At 44.3% G+C, this 22,014-nt stretch overlaps 1 protein-coding gene across 1 annotated transcript; it reads right to left on the minus strand.

The window, feature by feature from the left end:
• Window positions 1-1,972: 1,972 nt before the first annotated feature.
• On the minus strand, window positions 1,973-14,950 carry UCHL1 (ubiquitin C-terminal hydrolase L1). The gene is made up of 9 exons (XM_084901310.1): window positions 14,876-14,950; window positions 14,727-14,738; window positions 14,181-14,309; window positions 11,177-11,327; window positions 8,607-8,692; window positions 8,480-8,527; window positions 6,676-6,742; window positions 5,752-5,810; window positions 1,973-2,410 (listed from the first exon to the last, which is right to left on the minus strand). Exons 1-9 carry the CDS (start codon window positions 14,906-14,908, stop codon window positions 2,324-2,326), a joined length of 672 nt encoding a protein of 223 aa, XP_084757436.1. The 5' UTR covers window positions 14,909-14,950; the 3' UTR covers window positions 1,973-2,323.
• Window positions 14,951-22,014: the final 7,064 nt, after the last annotated feature.

Genomic DNA, 22,014 nt, shown 5'->3' on the forward strand with positions numbered 1-22,014 from the left:
TATGCTTAGAAGTCGGAATCACAGGTATTGCCATAGAGTAATTACAGCTGAAAGCTTTGAGGCAGCTGAGGCCGAGCAGCAAACAGGATGAGAAAGCTCCTGAGAAGATCACAGCAGGAGCAGGAAGCATGGAGTTTCTTCCCCGTTGTCCTTCATTCCTATAACTAGAAAGGAACGGTCATATTCAAGTATCAGCTGTTGAAAACAAATGTCATTGAAACTTGAATCCAAGCTGATAAATTACATATCAGCATATCCTGATCTAGAAAATAGTAAGACTTAGCAAATGGCAAAGACATTTGTTATTTTGTTTTTGTTTTTAAAAAACAAACAAAAACACCTCTTTCTAGAAAGCAAAGAATTGCTGGAGGGGCGGGGGGGGAGGGGAAGCTACATTGATTGGGGTATGTCAAATAGACACAGGAAGCAACTGAAATAATTCTCAGTGGTCAAAACTAGAACGACTTGAGCAAGAAAATATAATTTTGGATTATAACCCAGGTTATAAAAGAATTATCCACGCGTTCACATTGATATAAACGGTTAAGTAGCAGAGAATAGATAAATCTCCCTGTAAAACAATTGCAAATAATTTAGAGGTACTCCACCCACAAGGAGCATAATTCAACTCCCAACTCCTAAAGGGGGCTGTGCGGAGGATAGTATGAAAGGCGGTGGGAGTGAGGAAAACAACTACAGTAAGTGGAGAAACTTGACAAATGTCACCTCAGCCAGGAAATCAAGTCACTATCAGCAGTGATAAAACCTATTGATGGCATGTACCCTTTGTGATGAAAATGGCACTTTACCTCTGTGGTCTTCCTTCCCCAAAACTCATAACCTCAATCTAATTATGAGAAAAACATCAGATAATCCTAATAGAGGGACATCCTACAAAATACTTGACTAGTACTCCTCAAAACGGGCAAAGTCATCAAAAATATGGAAAGTCTAAGAAATTATCACAGCCACAGGGAGTCTAATGAGACATGAAAAGAAAAAGAATATTTTGTAAAAACTAAGAAAATCTGAATAAGCTAAGGGCTTTAGTCATTAGTGAGATGATTTTTGTAATTATTTCTAATTACCACAAATGCATCAAATTAATGTAAGATAACAAAGGGGGAAATGGATGAAGGGTATATGGGAACTATAATATCAGTTTTTATGGAAATCTAAAATTGTTCTAAAATATTTTAAGAATATTTCAGTCTGCAAATACACACAGTACTATAAATGTATAGAAAAACGTCTAGTGACACTAAACCAGTAATCTCTATATCTCTATATATAAAAGGCTAATATGCAAAATGTCCCCTTGAGAATTTGACTAGGAGACCAGGAGTTGGATGGCTCACCATGACCACCAAGAGATGGTGCAGAACAAAGGACAGCCCCAGCTGGCAGCTGGAAGGCTCCTAGGGACCCTAACCTCTAGTCCTATATAATAGAGATAAGCAAATTGACCCTCATGCCCTCACAAGATGGCTGCCTACAACCAGGTCTGCAGCGGGGGTGAGGGATGACCAAATGGCTGAACAGGCTGCGTGGGGTGGCCATGCCAACAGGGTGGGGCAGTTGGGGGCAACAAGGCTAGCAGAGGGGGCATTTGGGGGAGACCAGGCCAGCAGCAGGGGGCAGTGAGGGGCAACAAGGCCAGTGGCGGGGGGAGGGGGAGGGGGAGGGGTGTGTGTGTGTGTGTGTAGGGGCAGTTAGGGGCAACCAGGCAGGCAGGCAGGCGATTAGGAGCCAGCAATCCAGGATTGTGAGAGGGATGTCCAAGAGTCCCAGATTGGAGATCACCACCACCCCGCCCCTCCACCCTGTACACAAATTTCATGCAACGGGCCTCTAGTATATTTGAATTTTCTTACCTAGGCTATGAGTTATTTATATGGAAGATATGTAAGTCCACTATTATGCAAGGTATTTCAGGTACAATGAAGGGAAGGCAAGAGAGAATAAAAACCAGTTTCGGCTTCCCTCTTTTCAGCAGAAAAGTTTTATTTCTTTTAAGGACAAACAACTGAAACCACATCCAAGGCCTTTACAGACACAAAACAAAGCAGCCATTTAAAGCATTATATATTGAAGGACAAGACGTATAATGGGGAAATGCTTCGCCATCTGAAGCTTACATCAAACTCCTCAACCGACAGCTGAACTCGGCTGGCGCTTGGGTGTGATCAAGAGGGAATACAGCTACAGAACCAAAGGAGAACAGCTGTTGTCTACAACACAAGCATTTTCAGACTACACTGGCAGGGGTGTGTTTCGATAGCGAAGGGCGGAGGGGAGAAGAGCAGTGCCTTCCCACAGGACCTCAGGCTGCCTTGCACAGGGCCACAGCCGAGAAGCGGACCTCCCCCTGCTCACGCTCGGTGAATTCTCTGCAGACCTTGGCAGCATCCTGGAAAGGAGGAATGCCATTAATGTACAAACAGCAACAGCTCAAAATGAACCTTTCAAAGGGAAAGTACCAGGAAGGCCTCCAAGTTCACCCTGGTCAACCGTAAACTTCCCATTAAACTTAAAAATCCAGCTTGCCAGGTGGGAGTGGCTCAGTGGTTGAGCATCAACCTATAAACCAGGAGGTCACAATTTGATTCCGTTCAGGGCACATGCCCAGAGTTACAGGCTCGATCCTTGGTGTGGGGTGTGCAGGAGGCAGCCGATCAATGATTCTCTCACTGATGTTTCTCTCTCTCTCTCTCTCTCTCTCTCTCTCTCCATCTTCCTTCCTCTCTGAAATCAATAAAAATACATTTTTTTTAAAATCCCCAAGGCTTAAGAGGAAAAAAAAAAATCAGGTCAAGGGAGAGACAGACTTGCATCACAGATTTGACCTCAGAAGCTTGGACTCCTTTGTTCCTCTCACCGAATGCCCTGTTCCTCCCACCTTGTGCCTGGTTTTGAAAACAAAACACAAAAGTTCTAATTCTGAAGTTCCCAGAGCAGAGACAAACTTCTTCCAAGTAAATGTTTTACAAAAGAGCCTTAGAAATTTACGTACCTGGTATATTCCAAGCATAAACAAGAGATGTGTTACTAACTCTAGATCACAAAGACTGGGAACAGGGAATTGATTACTGCATTTCGCTTTACTGAGCACTCTCGATGTGAGCTGCCTCCTGCACATCACCCAGGGGGAATCCAGCTCCCCACAAGGCAGGTGCCCCGACGAGGAATTGAACTGGCAAACTCTGGGTGCATGGGACGATGCCCAGCTGAGTCACATTGGTCATGGCTCCCGATTTTAAAGTTTCTTATTGCTGTTTTTTTGTTTAACTGTTATCTTCAAAAGTTCCCATACAGGGTCTTCCAGGTATAGATAACTGATATGTTACTTCTAAACTGAAGACAAGACCCTCCTCCAGCAAAAAGATTGCAAGCTGCTTTATGGTGACACTGTATTTGCTTTATCATAGAGGGACCAAATCCACAATATCTCAGAAGTATGTCTATATTAGCTATTTACCAAATTCTAGGTTTTAAAAACGCCTTGAGCTGAAAGGGGTTTGGCTCAATGGATACAGCGTCGGCCTATGGACTGAAGGGTCCCAGGTTCGATTCCGGTCAAGGGCATGTACCTTAGTTGTGGGCACATCCCAATAGGGGGTGTGCAAGAGGCAGCTGATCGAGGTTTCTCTCTTATTGATGTTTCTAACTATCCTTCTCCCTTCCTCTCTGTAAAAAAAAAAAAAAATCAATATATATTTTTTTACAAATCAATAAAATATATATATTAAAAAGAAGATCCACCATGGCAGAGTTTCATTCTGCTTTGAAACAACTTAGCAAAACTAAAGGGAGTCTAGACTGGCATCACATTTTATTGTCAGAATTTTAAGACACTGATATTCCATACCTGTAAGGCTTTCCTACAGTGTTAACTAATATGAAGTGTGAGCCTCTAAAGGCAGAATAGACAATTCTCTCTAGTATATACAATGAGTTGGGACCCAAGTCACTGAAGTTTAGAATGATTGGGTTAAGCTTATGTATTTTCTCACTGGCTTAAGTAAGTTTTGTGTAAAGTTTAGAAATCCTAAAATATCTTTAATTATTTACAACCAGTCTGACTCAAGAATTTTCACTAATTAAGGTGCTAGTTTATTCATTTACTTTTAAATGAGATTCTAATTAGAACTGGTTTTATTTTTTGAACAATGAAGTTTTACCCTTCCCCTCACCCCATAAATTCTCCTCCCATAACAGTTGTAGGTATCCCATGGGAGGTGCATCTCATGGTATCAGGATAGTGCCAGCTAGGAATCAGAATGGACCTCAGAGCTTAATTTGGAGAAGTTCTCCCCCCAGATGGGTCATGACCAGAAATTGTGCCTCTGTTCTTACTCTCTCCCATAAGTAAATGCTGACTTTCTCATGCAAATCTCCCGGATCCTGCTTCTCTAGGTCTAGTTCTCATTCGCTATTACTGTTCTCAACCCCCTGTAAATACAGGAATTAGCTCCCAGTGATCTCAGGTGTATATATCAGCCAACTGTAGCAAGTGACCCTCCCTCCTGGAGAGGCATACCTGGCCCACCAGCACCTCCGAGGCGTCAGGTCTGTGATGTTCCGAAGGCAGGCCTATTGCTCAGAAAGGCGGTACTGTACAGTGACTGCGCACAGACTCTAGAGACAGACTGCAGAGATGGGAGCCATGGCTCTGCCATTTAAGTCATTGACCTTGGGCATCACTTACCCTCTGCACCTCAGTTTCTTTATGTGTAAAATGTGTAAAATAATACCTGCCTCCCAGTATCCTTAGAAGGATTCCATAAGAGCTCTAAGTCACTGAGAAGAGCACCTAGTTCAGGAGTCTGCAAACTGCAGCCGGGGCACCAAATCGAGCTGCTGCCTGTTTGTTTTTTTGCAATAGCCACACACATTCATTTACCCACTGTCTATGGGCTGCTTTGGAGCTGTAACAGAATTGAATATTTGCAACAGGCCACATGCCTCCCAAAGCTAAAGCATCTTCTGTCTGAAAAATTCGGCCAACCCCCAGTCTACACACGGCAAGTGCTAAAAAAAAAAAAAAATGACTAGCTATATTACAAATGCAGCCGTATTCCAAATGCAGTAGCATTTTAATTTCATCCCAATAATTTCCTTTAGAACAGCAAACTGATTCCACTGTGGAGACTGGTTTTCAGGGTGAACAGGCCTAGCGTAGCCCCCCAGCCCTGGTCCAGAACGAAGGCTTCTGTGGTCACTTGTTCGGGGATGGTTACACTGTGATCCTGGATCTTAAAAGTTCTTGTCAGGCATGTTTTGAATCTGCTTCTCTCATCCTATTAACAGCGGACCAAGCGGGAAGAAAATGCTCCTGAAATTAACTGCCTAACCAGAACCCATAATACACTCCCTTCAAAACTGACCCAAATCCAGCAGCCTGGGGCGGATGAGGGAAGGCTCAGGTTGCTGTTCTTTGAGTCGTTAGCGATGATGTAACCTGGCAAGAGGACAATGGTCACCTTAATCCCAGAGAGGCAGAGCTCTGGCTTTCAGGATAATTCTCACTGTGGGCTAGAGCCGGCACACGCCACAGGTCAGTCAGGGCTGCTCTGAAGGATCCTGGTTAAATCCACGTGCTATACAATAAGGTAGGTAGGATTACCAAAATGATCTTTAAGCCCCAAAGGCTGCTAATAACTCAGGAGATTGCTGCCGGCTGTACTGAAAAGGTGTTAGCACTTTACAACGGACAGCGCGGCCTGACTGGGGATGGATTCCAAAGCTCACCTGCAGCAGCGAGTCCTCTGCGCTGGTGCCGTGGTTCACCGGGAAAGGCATGCGTCCATCTGCAACAAAGAAGCCAGGCGTGTCAACTTTCTACGCGCATGCTCTGGCTACTGTGCTTGTCCAGCCTAAAGGGGAGGTTTCAGATTCTCCCAAAAGCATTGCCACTCCCGCAAAGAAAGCCTAGTTATAAAGCAACAAGCTGGGAATGAGGTTCAAGTGCTCGTGGATAATCCATCCCAGGCAATTCTCACCCACAAGTAACAAGATCACAGCCCAACCCAGCCACCCTCACGGAAGAACTTGTGCCCCATTCCCCGGGCAGTACCCAGAGCAAAAGGCAGATTCAGTCTCTCAGGTGCAGGAAGGTGGAGGCAGGCAGGGTCCCTGGAGATGTGCCCTCAATGACTGCCAGTGAGCTACCTACTCAGAGGCAGTGTCTGGACGTGAGACAACACAGCTTTCTCCATTAATACAAGGACGACTTTTACAAGATGGATCATCTTCCTTGTTGCCATATACAGTGAACAGAATTATCCCAACACGAACAAACCCATTTTACACTAGCGAGGTCACATTTAGGCATTTATCTTTTCCCCCAAAGTATTTCCTGTCTGAAAAGGATGATGATGCCAGAGATCCTATGCGAAAAGAGCTGCAGTGTAAAAGTGAGAAGAAAAACTGAACCCTCCGGCCTTGACTGGTGCTGGACTGGTCTCGTTTCTGGTCTGACTGGAGCCATCATTTGGCAGGTCAGTTGCCCACAGGGAAGGGCACAAAGGGTTAAGTTCCCCCATGGGAATACCCTGTTGTTGACTTTATAAACAATAATATACTGAAGTGCTATAAAGCTACATGTCAATACAGTAAAAGGAAGTATGAAAGAACGAAACTATATTAGATTCCAAACAATGGAGCGAAACGTACCAAGTTCATAGAGGTGGCCATCCACGTTGTTGAAGAGAATAAAGTGAAAGTTCACTTTGTCATCTACCTGAAGAGAGCCAAGAAATTTTTTTTTTTAATAAGTTATTTTATAAAGCAGAACGTAATTTGTTTAAAAACAAACAAACAAAAAAAAAAACAATTGTAATATAGCCCTAGCCGGTTTGGCCCAGTGCATAGACTGTAGGGGTGTTGAACTCAATCAGAGAAGAGGCCAAAATCTAAAATCCAGCCTAAATCGCGGGCCGAATGGTTTACTGAACAGTCATAAACTGACAATGTCATAAACTGACAGCGGAGTGCAGTGATGACAGCGCGGTGCGGGCCACATTGCAAGGCCTGGCGGGCTGGATTTGGCCCGCGGGCCTTGTGTTTGACACATGTGGCATAGAGCATCGGCCTGAGTTCAATTCTGGTCAAGGGTATGGACCTTGGTGGCAGGCTCCATCCTGGCCCTGATTGGGGTTCATACAGGAGGCAACCAATCGATGTGTTTCTCTCACATCAATATTTCTCTTTCCCTCTCTCAGAAGTAAATGGAAAAATATCCTCCAGTGAGGATTAAAATATGTGTGTGTGTGTGTGTGTGTGTGTGTATGTATGTATGTATGTGTATGTGTGTGTGTATATATATATATATATATATATATATATATATCGATATATCTCCATCCCTATCCTCAGATGAAAATTAAAAAAGTTTAAAAATGTAATAAGTATAATATGCTTTAACCAACTTTCTTGTGTATGTGTATATATATTTTTAGTTTTAATGTTTTTTTAATTGATTTCAAGGAGGGAGAAAAAGAGAAACATTAATGAGAGAGAATCATTGATCAACTGCCTCCTGCACTCCCCTACTGGGAATCGAGCCCACAACCCAGGCATGTGCCCGCACCAGGAATCAAGCCCTGACCTCCTGGTTCTTAGGTCAACGCTCAAACACTGAGCCACACAGGCCAGGCTTGCTTGTATATTTTTAAAATTACAGGTAACATTTATGTATTTCCTAAATATTAGGCTCTAATCTAAGCGCAATAAAGTAGATAGAGTGTAGCTGTCAGAACTGACTTTTTACTGAAGAGAAAATTCAGGCTTTTTTTTAATATGTTTTATTGATTTTTTACAGAGAGGGAGAGAGATAGAGAGCTAGAAACATCGATGAGAGAGAAACATCGATTAGCTGCCTCCTGCACACTCCCCACTGGGGATGTGCCCACAACCAAGGTACATACCCTTGACCGGAATCGAATCCGGGACCCTTGAGCCAAAATCGGTTTCAGCAAGAAAATTTAGGCTTACGGAATTTAAGTATCTCATCCAAGGTCAAGAAGAGAAAGTGGCAGAGCAAACTATCATTACAGAGGCAGTGCAGCTGACTTAAATCTAATGTTAACATTTGACTAGAAGGCTCTGTGCAGATTAATGGTACATAAGCCTTCTGTAAACTCAGTCCTTGTTTGTGCGTCTTACTATACCCAGCAGTCTGCGAGAAGAATATCTGACGTGCTCAATTCCTAGGTGGGGTGTTACTCATTTGGATGTAAACAGAACACTATCACCCTGAATTTACTCAAGGTTGTGCCAACCGCCAACTGGATTTCTGAGAGCCATTTCTTATAAACAGGTCTGGTCAAAGCATTGTGCCAGTAGGATTTTTCGGTGTCAACTGGCCTTGGGTGGAAAACAACATCTGCTGTGTCCCAGTAAAAGGTCACAACACGTATTTTAGGGAAAACACAGGTGGCACCTGGGCAGCCTGGCTCTGATTGGTCTTTGCACTTACCCGACATTGGCCTTCCTGGGCCACAGCGTCATGGGCTGTCTGAATGGCCTGCAGACGAGACAGAACCGTTAGCACAACATCTCCCTGAGTTACCGAAAAAGTGACACTCTGGAAGTTCTCCTCCTACCTCGTTCTTTTCAAAGCATTTTGCTCTGTCTTCGGGGGACAACTTCTCCGTTTCAGAAAGAAACTGTTTCAGGACCGACCCATCCTCTTTAAAAAAAAAGAATACAAGTATTAGTATAGATAAAATAATGCAAATGGGTGCACATTTATTGGTGACTTAAACGATTGCAGCCAGTCGTGTTGAGCGACCTGAATTTTTACTAAGGCTCCCAAGGACGTGGATGGGCAGTACCATCTGCCCCAGACTCTCTTTCCCACCCCTCCCTTGTCACTGCACTCAAGCCCAAGAACTCTCCATTCTTCATGTGCCAAGCTTTCCTCTGCTCCTGGCCACTCCCCAACTCCCTTCACCTCCCATCTCATATTCATCTCTCCATCTCTTATCATCACTTTGTTACAGCACTTATACGTTGGTAATATATATCAGTGCGCTTTTTGGTGCCATAAAATGAAACTGTCCTATCTGTTGCTGTATCTACAGCACCTGGCAATGCACAATTAATGTGAATTGCATACAGGATGTAGCAATAACAATCCATTCTAATTAACCAGTTCTCAACCACGATTTTTCTTTCAGGGTAGAAAGTGCAAGCTTAGTAATACGGTTATCCAGGACAGACATGAACCTAAGGGTCTTAAATAGAAATGTAAACAGCCACATACCGTGTTTCCCTGAAAATAAGACATTGTCCGAAAATAAGACCTAGCGCATGAAAAGATATCCCCTGAAAATAAGACCTAGCGCAACTTTGGGAGAAAAAATTAATATAAGACACTGTCTTATTTTCGGGGAAACAGGGTAGTCCGGCCTAGAGAGAGCCGACAGCTGACAACTGATGATTAACCTAAGTGTTTGGTCGCTGCGCAGTGTGGATAAGTCTAGAAGACACTGACTACCCAGCTAGACCAAGAAAAACTTAAAATGTCAAAAAGACTTCAACTTGAACTTTCAGCTCTAAACTTTAAAAAAGTAAATGTATTAAATTGGTACTATTCAAAATCTGGAAGTGATAGAATCCTCTTAACTTTATGAGGAGGGCTGTGGTTCAGAGTAAGCCTTTAGCGCCATCATGACCACGGCTACAAAAAAAAAATCAGGGTGCCTCTGCCAATCTCAAGAACAAGCAGTCTAAACAAAGTGAGACCCACCACTGCGGAAGAACTAGAAAAGACCAAGCTGCAGCTGCCTAGCACAGCTCAGTCAAGTTAACATTTGGAAAAGCAACTTCTAGAAGATCTGGATGTTTACGGCCGGGCAGGTGATTTTTCATTTTATTTTTAATTGCAAAAGTATATCCGTATTATAGTCTTGGCCACACTTTGCTTGTAAGAAGTATTTGACCTGCTCACAGTGTGGACTATTAGTTAAAATTATTCCGTTCTTAACCACCCCACCTCCTGTCGAAATCAGATTGCTACCTTATTTTTGTAAATAAAGTTCTGCTGGAACACAGCCACATCCATTGGTTCACGTCATGTCGATGGGTGATTTTTGCACAAGGGCAGAGACCATATGGCCCTCAAGCCTGAAAGATTGACTCTCAGGCCTTTAAAGAAAGTTTGCTGACACCTGGCCTAAATCAGACGTAACAGCCATGTATTTTAACACATTCTAGTGCTCCTTATTGTGCCTCTGACAAGCTTTAGGGCTGAGCCCCATTCATGTCTTCTACATCCTCCACAGCATCCATGGAAGGTGGGCTCAAGCCCCTGACCTGACTTTGCTCACAGCTGAATCCTTTCAAAGTTGCGGCCTGCTGCTGAGCCTCTCTGCAGGAACCCTCACCATCTGTACCCGGCAGCTCCAAGTCGGTGGCCGCCAGCCTTTCGGACCTCACTGACCACCAGTGGTCCGCAGACCACCAGTTGGTGACCACTGCTCTAAGCTGTTTTGGTTCTCTCCTGTTGTTATGAAACACGGTACCATGAAAGACAGGACCTAACTATTGATGTTTCAGGGCTTAACCTCATCTCTCCTTCTGCAGAATCACTGAGAAGTAAACACAGGAGGATTACAATAATTGGCCCTCAAGTGTGCTTTATCCTTCACCTGACGCTCATCTAAGCTTCGTACAAATGAAGAGCATACGCAGAGCAACAGCACAAAAGTGAATCACTCGCTTTCCCTCTCCAGGTGGAAGAAGCCAAACGATGCTTCTTAGAAAATGAGTTTCCTTCCCTTGAAAGAGAGAAATAAGAATTCACCCACAGATTCTATCTGGTTAAGTAGGTTTCAAAAATGGTGAAGGCAATGTGTTTGCTGAATAGACGATTGAGGATTTGGGGGTGAAGACAGACGGTTAGCTAGAGGTCAACTAGAGCAGTGGTCGACAAGCCGCGGCTCGAGCCCCACGTGCGGCTCTTTGGCCCCTTGAGTGTGGCTCTTCCACAAAATACCACGGCCTGGGCAAGTCTATTTTGAAGAAGTGGTGTCCGAAGAAGTTTAAGTTTAAAAAATGTGGCTGTCAAAAAGAAATTTCAATCGTTGTCCTGTTGATATTTGGCTCTGTTGACTAGTGAGTTTGTGGACCACCAAACTGGAGGATGACTGGTCTCAAAGCTCACACTTACCAAATTCCAGTTTGTCTTGATTGTTGGCCACGGCGTGTATGAGTCCAATGGTGCCACAGGAGTTCCCAATGGTCTGCCTCATGAAGTACACCTTAGGGCTGACATCTTGTCCCTTCAGTTCTTCGATCTGTTTTTTCCTGAAGTTCTCATGCTGCGAATGTAAAAAAACATGCTAATATCTCAGAATAAAAACGCAAAGACAGATGGTAGCACAGAAAGTCCTACCACCTACATGGAAACACAACTAGGATGTGTGACCAGAAGCCTCGGTTCTACATGCCAGCCAACGCCAAGGGCAGAGAATCATATGGCCCTCAGGCCTGAACAATGGACTCTCAGGCCTTTTGAGAAAGTTAGCTGACTCTCTGGCGCCAAGGCAATGGCCTGTCCCTCACACCCCCACCAGCCCTTGGGGTTCCGAGAAGTTCCGAGACTCCACCCTGATGCTGCAGTGCAGTAATGGCCTTGGATATTGCCCAAGGCTGGTCTAGACAGCGCCGCAGCCTTTTAGCTGGAAATGGATGATGTCACAAAGTTAAAAAGCAGACACGTTCATTCTATAAGCTAAGGATCTTAAACAGAAATGGGAAGAGCCAATGAGCTTTCTTCCTCTAACACCAACGACGACCATATTTCACATGGGCACCCCAAGCACGCTTTGGTTAATGTAACAGCCAAGCATACCAGCCAGTTTATAGCACACTACTCTTTACCATTCTGCTTCTGTTCTGTCCGAGTACTAGTACACCTCTCTTTAAAAACAATACAAGCCTTAACGTAAAGGCACAATCTAAAGAAATGTATGACTCCCTCGCCCTTTTTTTAATGAAAGAAAAACAACTGGCATAGGGTGCCGACTCTGATTTCACCAGAACTCCTCCTCACCCCACAAAGGGAAGATGGGACATTTGTTTGTCTTTGCCAGCTATCCCACTTGTGGACAGATGAGCAATGGGAGGCGAGGAAGAGGGTACAGATCAGGAAGTCAAATTTCCCCCAAAGCATCCATTCGCTCTTTGTACAGTCACTTAGTGCGCTTGTCTGAACCTTTTGCTAACAAGTTTTAAAGACCTTACAGGTAGGACTTCTCAGTGAAAAGCAGAGTGCTAATGCTACAGAAACACTAGTCCCCATAACCAGTGTAATTCAGACAAAATATTTCCAATCCCAGTAGCCTTCCCTTACTGTACACAGAACTGAAATTTAGGCCTTATCCGGGGCACCAGCAGAGCAACATGAATCAACTTTTAACTCCAACTCGTAGGAAGTTCTAGCACCATGTATCCACATTGACTGTTAAGGTTTTTCACTGTTCCAGGTAAATTAAACATTTTAAAATGGGATAGCACATCCTTTAGGGCTGTTTGAGCTCTTGCATAGATATCCTTACTGAAATATTAATATTCTACAGTGGTCCGTTTAGGATGTAATAATACTCTCTTAGACAAAATGTTTTCTAAATGAATTTGGTTTGTTTGGAAGTCAAGCTACAGAACCTCAACCTTTCTTTGAATTTGCTTTAATGTTTCACCCGGGAGGTGTCTTGTATCGCAGAATGGGTGCTCAATAAATCTGACAGGCTGAACTGGAGCTAAAAAAAAAAAAATCCTAATTATTGAGCTCTTTCAAACATAAAGCGTTCAAACCAAACGTTCTCTAACAAGCACCACTGGATCCAGCAAACGGAGATCAGTGGGCTTTTGAGAGACAAGCAGGCTGCGCCACTGCCTCCCAGAGGCCTGGTGTAGGAGAGACGCTCAAAACCTCCGAGTCATCATGGTTCCTTCCTCCAGCAAGAAAGCTGTGAGGGGCTCACATAAGAGAGGAGATTGCATTTCATTTGGCCAAACAGGCGTTCATTAGACATGCCATTTTGGGCAGCTCCGTTTCCACCTAAGTAAAAGCGTTGGCCATAAGAAAAACATGTCACCGGGAATATCCTAACAATTTTAATAAGGGTGTTTAACCCATTTATAGGGGAAACACCTGGAACTTCCCGTAGGGCCTAATTTATGCAGAGGATGCTTCTAGAACACCTGGACGTAGGCTGTTGCTGCTTCCACTCACTCTGCCTTTGGAATGATGCCCCAAATGCAAATTCCTCAAGTTTCGTTTATAGGAAATGTTCAACCACTCCCAAATCAGGGGTTCGAGTGACAGCAACAGGAGATAGACAATACCATGCTGATTAGTGGAATTCCATACATCGCAAGACAACAATTATCCCAGCTACCTTTGTTATATCTGATGCTCAGTCTTTTGATGCACACTTGTAGAGGAAGACCATCTAAAGGGAAATGAAAAGGTAGTTCCAAGACTGCTCTAATGCCCACCTATTTCACATACCCACACGGCCAAAGAGGAAAGAGGAGGAGAGAGGTGGAAGGAGGTTCCCATACTGGAACCGTATACAAATGATTAAGCTTTTTTGTTTTTTGCAAGAGCACACTGGTGAGGCTAAAACCCAAGTGTGCTTGCTGTAGAAAATGGGAGAGTGGGAAGAATACTACCGGGAGACCACAGGGAGAGAGACCCAGGCCTTGGAAGTGGAGAATTAAAAGAACCTATTGTTTTCATGTGCTTCAGGCAAGCCCATCCCCCTCCGTGTAACAGCAAGGTGACAGCCTTTTAAAGGAAAAAGAACCAGCCACGCCTTGGCCTGGAAGGTTCAGAAAAGCCTAGGACTTATGGGTAGGATGGATTATTTCCCCGAGGGATAGATAATAATTTGGAATTACTTCTCCTCCAAACGTGAGGCAATGGTGGATGATGGGTGAACAAGCGCAATAAGCTCTCTTCCAAAAGGAGCCCCACAGGGTAGTAGGTATCCAGGGTGTGGGCTCCTCCCTCCACGCCTTCCCCACCCCCAAGCCCAGGGAGAGGGCAGTGTTGCCAGGTGTGGGCACTTAGGCCAGGTGGGAAGAGGAGCCTGGAGTCCAGCCTATCCTCAATGCCTCATTCTGGTTTGGAGGGGCGCGCAGGGCGGGCCCCACGCCCTACCTACCTGGTTGGTGAGCGGAAAGAGCAGCAGCAGCGCGCAGGCGGGCGAGGGCACCGAGCGCAGCGCGTCCTCCTCCAGCCCCAGCACGTCCACAAAGCGCCACTGGCCGGCCACCCCCAGCCGGGCCAGCACCTGCGGAGAGGAAGGGAGACAAGGCGGCCAGGCTCAGGGGAGGCAGACACCCTCCTCAAAGCCTGGGAGGAGTCCCCGCCCGGCCCCCCGCCCCGCCGGGGCGATGACACAGCAACAAAGCGCGGCCCACACGTGGCTCCCGCGAAGCCGGAGCAGCCGAGGCCCCGCGGCCCCGGCCACGCCCTCGGGAGCTCGGCTTTGAGCTCGCCCCGGGGGTGCAGCCTCCTCCTCCTCCACCTGTATCCACCCCGCCCCCCATGCAGGGGCCCCGGCCGCGCCCAGCCCGGCTCCTCGGAGCCAACGGGGCGCCGCTAAGTCATTGCGAAGCCGCCGGAGCAGGTGGGCGCCTCCGCCTCGGCTATCCTGGAAGGAGGGGGTGCGGGGGGGGGTACCGAGGCCACGCGAGATGCCACTCACTTTGTTCAGCATCTGAAAGACAAACGCAAAGAAAAATAAATAAATAAATAAATAAATAAATAAATAACGGTCAGCGAGCCCGCTACCCGGCGTGGGCTGACCCCCAATCCGTCCAGCGCTCCTGGAAGCACGATGCACCGGACGCTCACCTCGGGGTTGATCTCCATGGGTTTGAGCTGCATCTTGGCGGAGCACAGGTGAGCAAGGCCGCAGGAGGGGAGGACAAACAGCGAGCGGAGCCGCCCAGGCGGCCGCTATAAAGCGCCGGCCGGACGCACTGTGGGTGCCTGCGCGGGGGGGACCGGGCCAGGACCAACGCGGGGGGAACGGCCAGGCTCCGCAGAGCGGCCGCGGACCCCCCCTCCGCGTGGGGCGGAGTGGTTCGGCCCGGCCCCCGAACCTTGCAGCCTCACTCGCTGGTGAGATAATCCGGTGGCGGCGGTGATGGAGATGGATGTGCCGGTGGGCGCTCCCTGAGCGTATGGAACAGTCCTTCTTGATGGAGTCTATTTTTTTTCCCCGAAGTTTCTGGAAACTCTCCCTTTCTACCATGTCACTTACCTGAAATCTCAGGGCTTCTGAAGCGTTGAGGGGAAAAAAGAAAAAAAAAAGAAAAAGCTCCAATTCAACAGGTCTATATTTAATAGGAATATAATAAATAGGTTTCCCAAATCTCGCAGCAGTTTGCATTGGGCCTTAGACAATTTCATCCTCCATGGTTCAATCAGACCAGAACCGAATGTCGTCCTTGAATGGACGGGCTTGAATAAAACGTAGTTTCTGGAATAGAACAGATTTTGCATTAGGAATGCTGATGTCATGTTACTCCCTGGGAGGAATGGTTTGGTCGTGTGGAAGCTGGAGAAACCTGGGCGATGTGAGGGTAATACAGCAAGCAATCAGGGGGTGGGGAGACTACAGAAAACAGATCCAGGGGGGAAAGAGATCTGATTTCCAGACGAAAGGATGTACTAGTGAAAAGAAAAACACCTGTCAAAGAATGGAGGCTTTGGAAAATAAAATTCCGAGTTCAAAATGAAATACAGTAAATAAGAAGGGGAAAAGGCGAACTAAAGAGACCCCTGTTCTCTAATGATCTCAGGTGGGGTTTGTTTTTCCTACCAGCCCATTAAAAAGATGGGAAGGAAAAAGCATATGCCAAAGGTTGAATAAAAAGAGGGAGAAAAACCTCTTAAGAATTGTGTCAGGAAAGCTAAACCTCTGCATGAAGTGGGATTTGCAGAAATGCTAAGGAAGGAAGAAGGTTGGGTTTTTTGGGGTTTTTTTAACTGTGCTTAGAACAAAATAATGATGATGGTGAAAGAGCAGATCTCCTGTTGGGGGTTGGGGGTGAGGAGGGGGTGAAAGGTTAATAAGATAATGAAGAGAAGGAAGGAATCAACATTGTTTGTGTTATTACCTCTCTACCGTGCATCAAATCTTTTGCCTGCCATTTTATTTAATCCTTAGAGTATCCAATGACAAAACTCTTAATAGTGCAATTTTGCAGCTCAGAAACCAAGGCATAAAGGCATGATTTGCTGATGATCACAATAGAAACGTGAGACAGAAGGAAACCCTAGTAAACTGATCTAAGAACACATTCGCCATCCAAGGTTTCACCCATCAGAAAAATGAACTTCACACAGAAAATGAGAGGGAAAATACAAAATAATACGAAGAATTTAGTGAATGAATTTTATGATATGTAAATTATGCCTCAATAAAGTTGTTTTTAAGGGGGGGGGGGCGGTAATAGTTTGAAAGTCAAGACAGGTGAATGGGTAAGTACAAGAACACCTGGCTATGTTGAATGAGTTCTTACCTTCCAACAGAGACAAATTACATCTCAATTTACTTCATTTATTCAACACATACTGACTGATTAAGCCCCTACTGTGTGATGGGCACTGAACGTGGAATTGGGAATATAAAGATGAAAACAATAAATAAACATGGAAACTTCCCTCGTGGAGACTGCATCAATAATAAGAGTGGTGTCGAACGTAGAGCTCAGAAGCATCTACCCTCGCCCAGAGGATCAGAAAGGCTTTCTAAAGTGAGTGACATTTAAGATAACAGCTGATGGACAAAACAAATAGAAAAGTGGTCATGAAAACACTATGAGAAATCTCTGTTCAAGGCATCCACTCAATGAATATTCAAGTTGAGTGCCTACTATGTGCCAGGAAACATCAGAGCAATTAATAAAACCATTAAATCACTCCCTGCTGACAAGGCAATGCCAGAGACTGGACATGACCAAACCTCATACTGATCTTTGAAAAAGCAGGGGGGATGCATGGTTGAAACCACAGGCCAGATTTTGTATCAGTCATCAGCCAAATTTTAGGATTCATCATTTGTGAACTATTAAGGAAAAAAACAAAAACAGAATGGTTTCATTTAGAACAAATTATGTCAGCCAGCACTTATCTCCTTTTCCTTAATGGTTACTAGCTAGACAAGCAAGACACTTCTCATTGTATTCTTGATGATGCCTGGGTTGGTGTTAATTGATATTATAGTTGGGGTGGTTTTACAGTTTATTAAAATTATTCTCCTGAACAGAGTAATCTCAACCTGCAGCCATCTGGCCATGATTTTCACCCTGTATCATTCCGTTTTATTACAGCATGAAAGTAAGAATAAGCAGCCCAAATTATGAGATTTAGAAAATTGAATTTAAAAATAAAGTGATGAAATTTAATAGAGACTTTTGATGATGGTTGTACACTTCTATGATTATACTAAAAATCTTCAAATAAGTGAATATCTCAATAATGCTGTTAAAAACTCAGTAGAGATATGTGTGACGCTCTGCATGTCAATTTTCAGAGAACAGTTAACCTTCATATTAACTTTTTTCTTGATTCTATGGCTATAAAAATAATGTTTTATTACTTTATATATAGTTATGTAATACAGTGGGCTATGTAATATGAATATGAAAAAATATTAAGCCAAAACCGATTTGGCTCAGTGGATAGAGCGTCAGCCTGCGGACTGAAGGGCCCCAGGTTCGATTCCGGTCAAGGGTATGTACCTTGGTTGTGGGCACATCCCCAGTGGGGGGGGGTGCCGGATGCAGCTGATCAATGTTTCTCTCTCATTGATGTTTCTAACTCTCTATTCCCCTTCCTCTCTGTAAAAAATAAATAAAATATATTTCTTTTAAAAATCAAGTGAAAAGTCATAACACTTGGATTTTAATCATTTAAAATGAATACATAAGAAACAGGAAAAACATTTTTTTAAAATCAATCAAACATTTAGGGTAAATGTAGAGCAGACCTGTTATAAATGGAGAAACAAAATCAATGAATAAGTTGTCCTTCATAAATAAAGATACCACTTCTAATTCGCCAGCAATAGAATTTTTTTTTTATCATAAGTATTATTTTTCTAGTAATTGTAAAGATTTAGGATGGATCTTTTGGAAACTACCCCATCTTGTGATTCTGATCACTAATAGGATAGAGCAGTGGTTCTCAACCTTCCTAATGCTGTGACCCTTTAATACACTTCCTCATGTTGTGGTGACCCCAACCATAGAATTATTTTCGTTGCTACTTCATAACTGTAATGTTGCTACTGTTAATGAATCGTAATGTAAATATCTGTGTTTTCCGATGGTCTTAGGTTCTATAGTCACAACGCACAGGTTGAGAACTGCTAGCAGGGTCACCTAAGACGATCGGAAAACACAGATATTTACATTACGATTCATAACAGTAGAAAAATTACTGTTATGAAGTAGCAACAAAAATAATTTTGTGAGCGGGGGTCACCACAACATGAGGAACTGTATTAAGGGGTCGCGGCTTTAGAAAGGTTGAGAACCACTGGGACAGAGATTTGAATATCCTTGGCAGGTCCATTCCACAGTGTTAGGGAGTCAATCCCGAAAGCTCATCCCCAACGTTAGTCAGCACTTCTAGTGGTTTTGTAAACACCAGATTCCCTGTATGAAATCCTGTTCTACCTAGATCAGTTCCAGACTCCTCTATTGGTACTGCATGCTTGTCATTAGTGGTACATGTCATCCTGCCTTAGCGTCCCTCAGTTACTATTCTTGTGCAATTGTAATATTAGAAATCAGAGGGCCGAAACCGGTTTTGCTCAGTGGATAGAGCGTCGGCCTGTGGACTGAAGGGTCCCAGGTTCGATTCTGGTCAAGGGCATGTACCTTGGTTGCGGGCACATCTCCAGTAGGGGGTGTTCAAGAGGCAGCTAATCAATGTTTCTCTCTCATCAATGTTTCTAACTCTCTATCCTTCTCCCTTCCTGTCTGTAAAATATCAATAAAATATTTTTGTGAAAAAAGAAAAAGAAATCAGAGGGCTTTGGTGAGCCTGGATCAGCCACCAATGGTGTAAACATAGGCAGGTTAACTAACCTCTCTGTATTTCAGCTTCCTCAACAGTAAAATGAGGATTTCATGAACTCCATAATTTCTCCCAATTTTGGCATAGCAAGGACCTTGAGCAGCAGTAAAGAGATATACAGACCAAATCATATGAAAGTTTGAGTAAAGTCTACTTTTATCTCTAATTCTTCAATTTTAGCCGTTAGACTTTTAAAATATCACTAGGATACAATAAACAAGATTTATCGGTTAAAATTTATTTCCGAAGATGCTTTAGAGATATTTGTTACACATTTCCTTTTATCAGAAGATAGGTATATGAGGAATAGGATAAGCAGGAATGAAATTTAAGTCTACAAATATACCAGGAAGAAATGTTTTCTTGAGAACACTGCTGCGTCCTAAGACCTAACCAAACATTTTTTTTCAGAATCCTTAGAGTGAATAGATCAATATATAGGTGTGTCCTGGTCTTACCTGGACATTTAGTGCCAATAGCCTAAAAATATGAAACATTTTTTTAAAAATCTGAACAAGTTAAACTGGGAAGAAAAAAACAAATCTCAATCCATAAATTCACTACCCTAAGAAATTTTCAGTCTCATTTCTCCACATATTCCTTCCAGTACTTGGCCAGTTGAATAGCAAATTCTGTTGGGTTCCCAACAAAAATGTGTTCTCTTCTTCCTTCCCAACCTGGCTGCCCACTGTTCTAGCCTCAACTCAATACTGCTCTCTCAGACCCCAGCTCAAGCCTACTTTCTTTGGAGGGAGTGAAGAGAGTGAGGGGGGAAAGGAGGGCTGCCCTTGGAGCTTTCATTTGCCTATTGTGAGACCAGCAGTATCTATATAGTATATAAAAAGCCAGTGGCCAGAATGCTGCAATGACCTGAACAACCCGTCGCTATGACGCCCCCTCTGGCCAGTGAACCAGCCCAATCAGGGGGTGTGGCCGGCCAGTCAACCTCCCCCAGCCTCTTCCCCAGGCATCCCCACCTCTGATGGGCCCCCACTGCTCCCATCAGCCCGCAGCCCCACACCCTTGCAGACCCTGCCTCTGATCACCCCCCACACACACACACACCAATAAGAAGTGGGAGATGGCTGGCCAACCTCCTGCAGCCCCTTCCCCTGCCTGGCCCCTCTCCAATCGGCCTGAGGCCCCGCCCCCCAGTCAGCTCCACCCATGATCGCCCCTCCCCCCACTTCAATCAGGGGCAAGGCCAGCTGGCCAACCACCCATGGCCCCTCCTCAGGCCACTGGCCCCAATCGGCCCCCTCCATCCCATTAGAGTAGGGGTGTCGAACTCAATCAGAGAAGGGGCCAAAATCTAAAATCCAGCCTAAATCGCGAGCTGAATGGTTTACTGAACAGTCATAAACTGACAATGTCATAAACTGACAGCAGAGTGCAGTGATGACAGCGCGGTGCGGGCCACATTGCAAGGCCTGGTGGGCTGGATTTGGCCGCGGGCCTTGTGTTTGACACATGTGCATTAGAGGGTGAGGCTGACTGGCCCACCACCCATAGCCCTCCCCATGGCTGGCCCCGCCCCTATCAGCCCTCATCCCAATTGGGGGTGGGGCCCGCCGACCCATCACCCTCAACCCCTCCCGCAGTCAGCTGGGCCCTGATCAGGCCCCGATCAGATCAGGCTGCTGGCCAACATGCCATCTCCTTCTCCTGAGAGTTCCAGCCCCGATCTGCCCCAATTGGGGGCCGGGCAAGCCAGACCCCACCTGTGCACAAATTCGTGCACTGAGCCTCTAGTTTTAAATAATGTGTCCTACACAGTGTCTCAGTACATCTTCAGTGGAAGATCCCTCAGAGCACTAGGTCAGCCATAATACCAGAAGCTGTACTTGTTTCTTTTTATTAGCTATCAAACTTTCATCAATGGCCCCTACTCCTTAAAAACTGCCCTTGTGAAAACTGGTCAGAACTGAGCCTCCTGCCTATCCCAGTAAGGGGACTCTGATCACCTAAGGAGAGTGGGAAGCACATTGTATCTCAAGAAGGAAAAACAAAAAGAAATCCACATTGTATCTCACCAAAAAGAATTTCTAAACATCCATGCTTAGGTATAACCAGTGAAACTGGAAACACTAAGAACCCAGAAAGATTTTAGAAACAGCCCTTGAGTGAAAATGACAATCTCCTCAAGGAAGCTGGATAATGGAATAATACCTCCATTGTTGAGAGAAAATAACCACCATCCTTGAATTTCATATTCACAAAAGTATCTTTCAAAAGCAAAGGTGAAAAAAATGTACATTTATAAACAGAATTTTATAAGTACATTTATAAATGTGTACTTTATAAGTACAGGTACTTATAAAGCCGAATTTACTACCTAGAAACCTATCTATGCAAAGAAACTTCTAAAGGATATAAAGAAAAAAGAAAATGATTCAGTAGGTAGTCTGAAAAAGAGGATTAAAATAATATTCAGTGGAAATCTGTATGCAAATCCAAATAAGTAATATTTGTGTATAATAATAATAACATCTAATTTGGGGTGTTAATAGAAAGAATAGAGCTAAATACTGTTCTATAGAATATGTGTGAAGAAAGGAAGTGTCATGAGAGTAAGAGTATTCTAAGATCCCTTTACTTTCTGGCAGAGGCTAAGAAATCATTTAGCTTTAGACTTTGTTAAGTTAAATAGTCATAGTAACATCTCAAGGGGAATTAATAAAGGAAAAAGTATCTAAGTTCAAATAATTAGAGATAAATAGAAAAGGAAAGAAAAAAACAGCACCCCCAGATGGGAAAATAAGAAAATAGAAAGCATAGAAAATCTAGGACAAATAAAAGTAACAAGGTAAGATGGGGAGGGTGGGGGGGAATTGAAAAGGTCCACATTAAAAATCATACTAAATATTAATGGACTAAAATGTTTTAACAAATTTGATTTT

The sequence above is a fragment of the Pipistrellus hanaki genome, assembly GCF_964339955.1.
Source record: "Pipistrellus hanaki genome assembly, chromosome: 1".
NCBI lineage: Eukaryota > Metazoa > Chordata > Mammalia > Chiroptera > Vespertilionidae > Pipistrellus > Pipistrellus hanaki.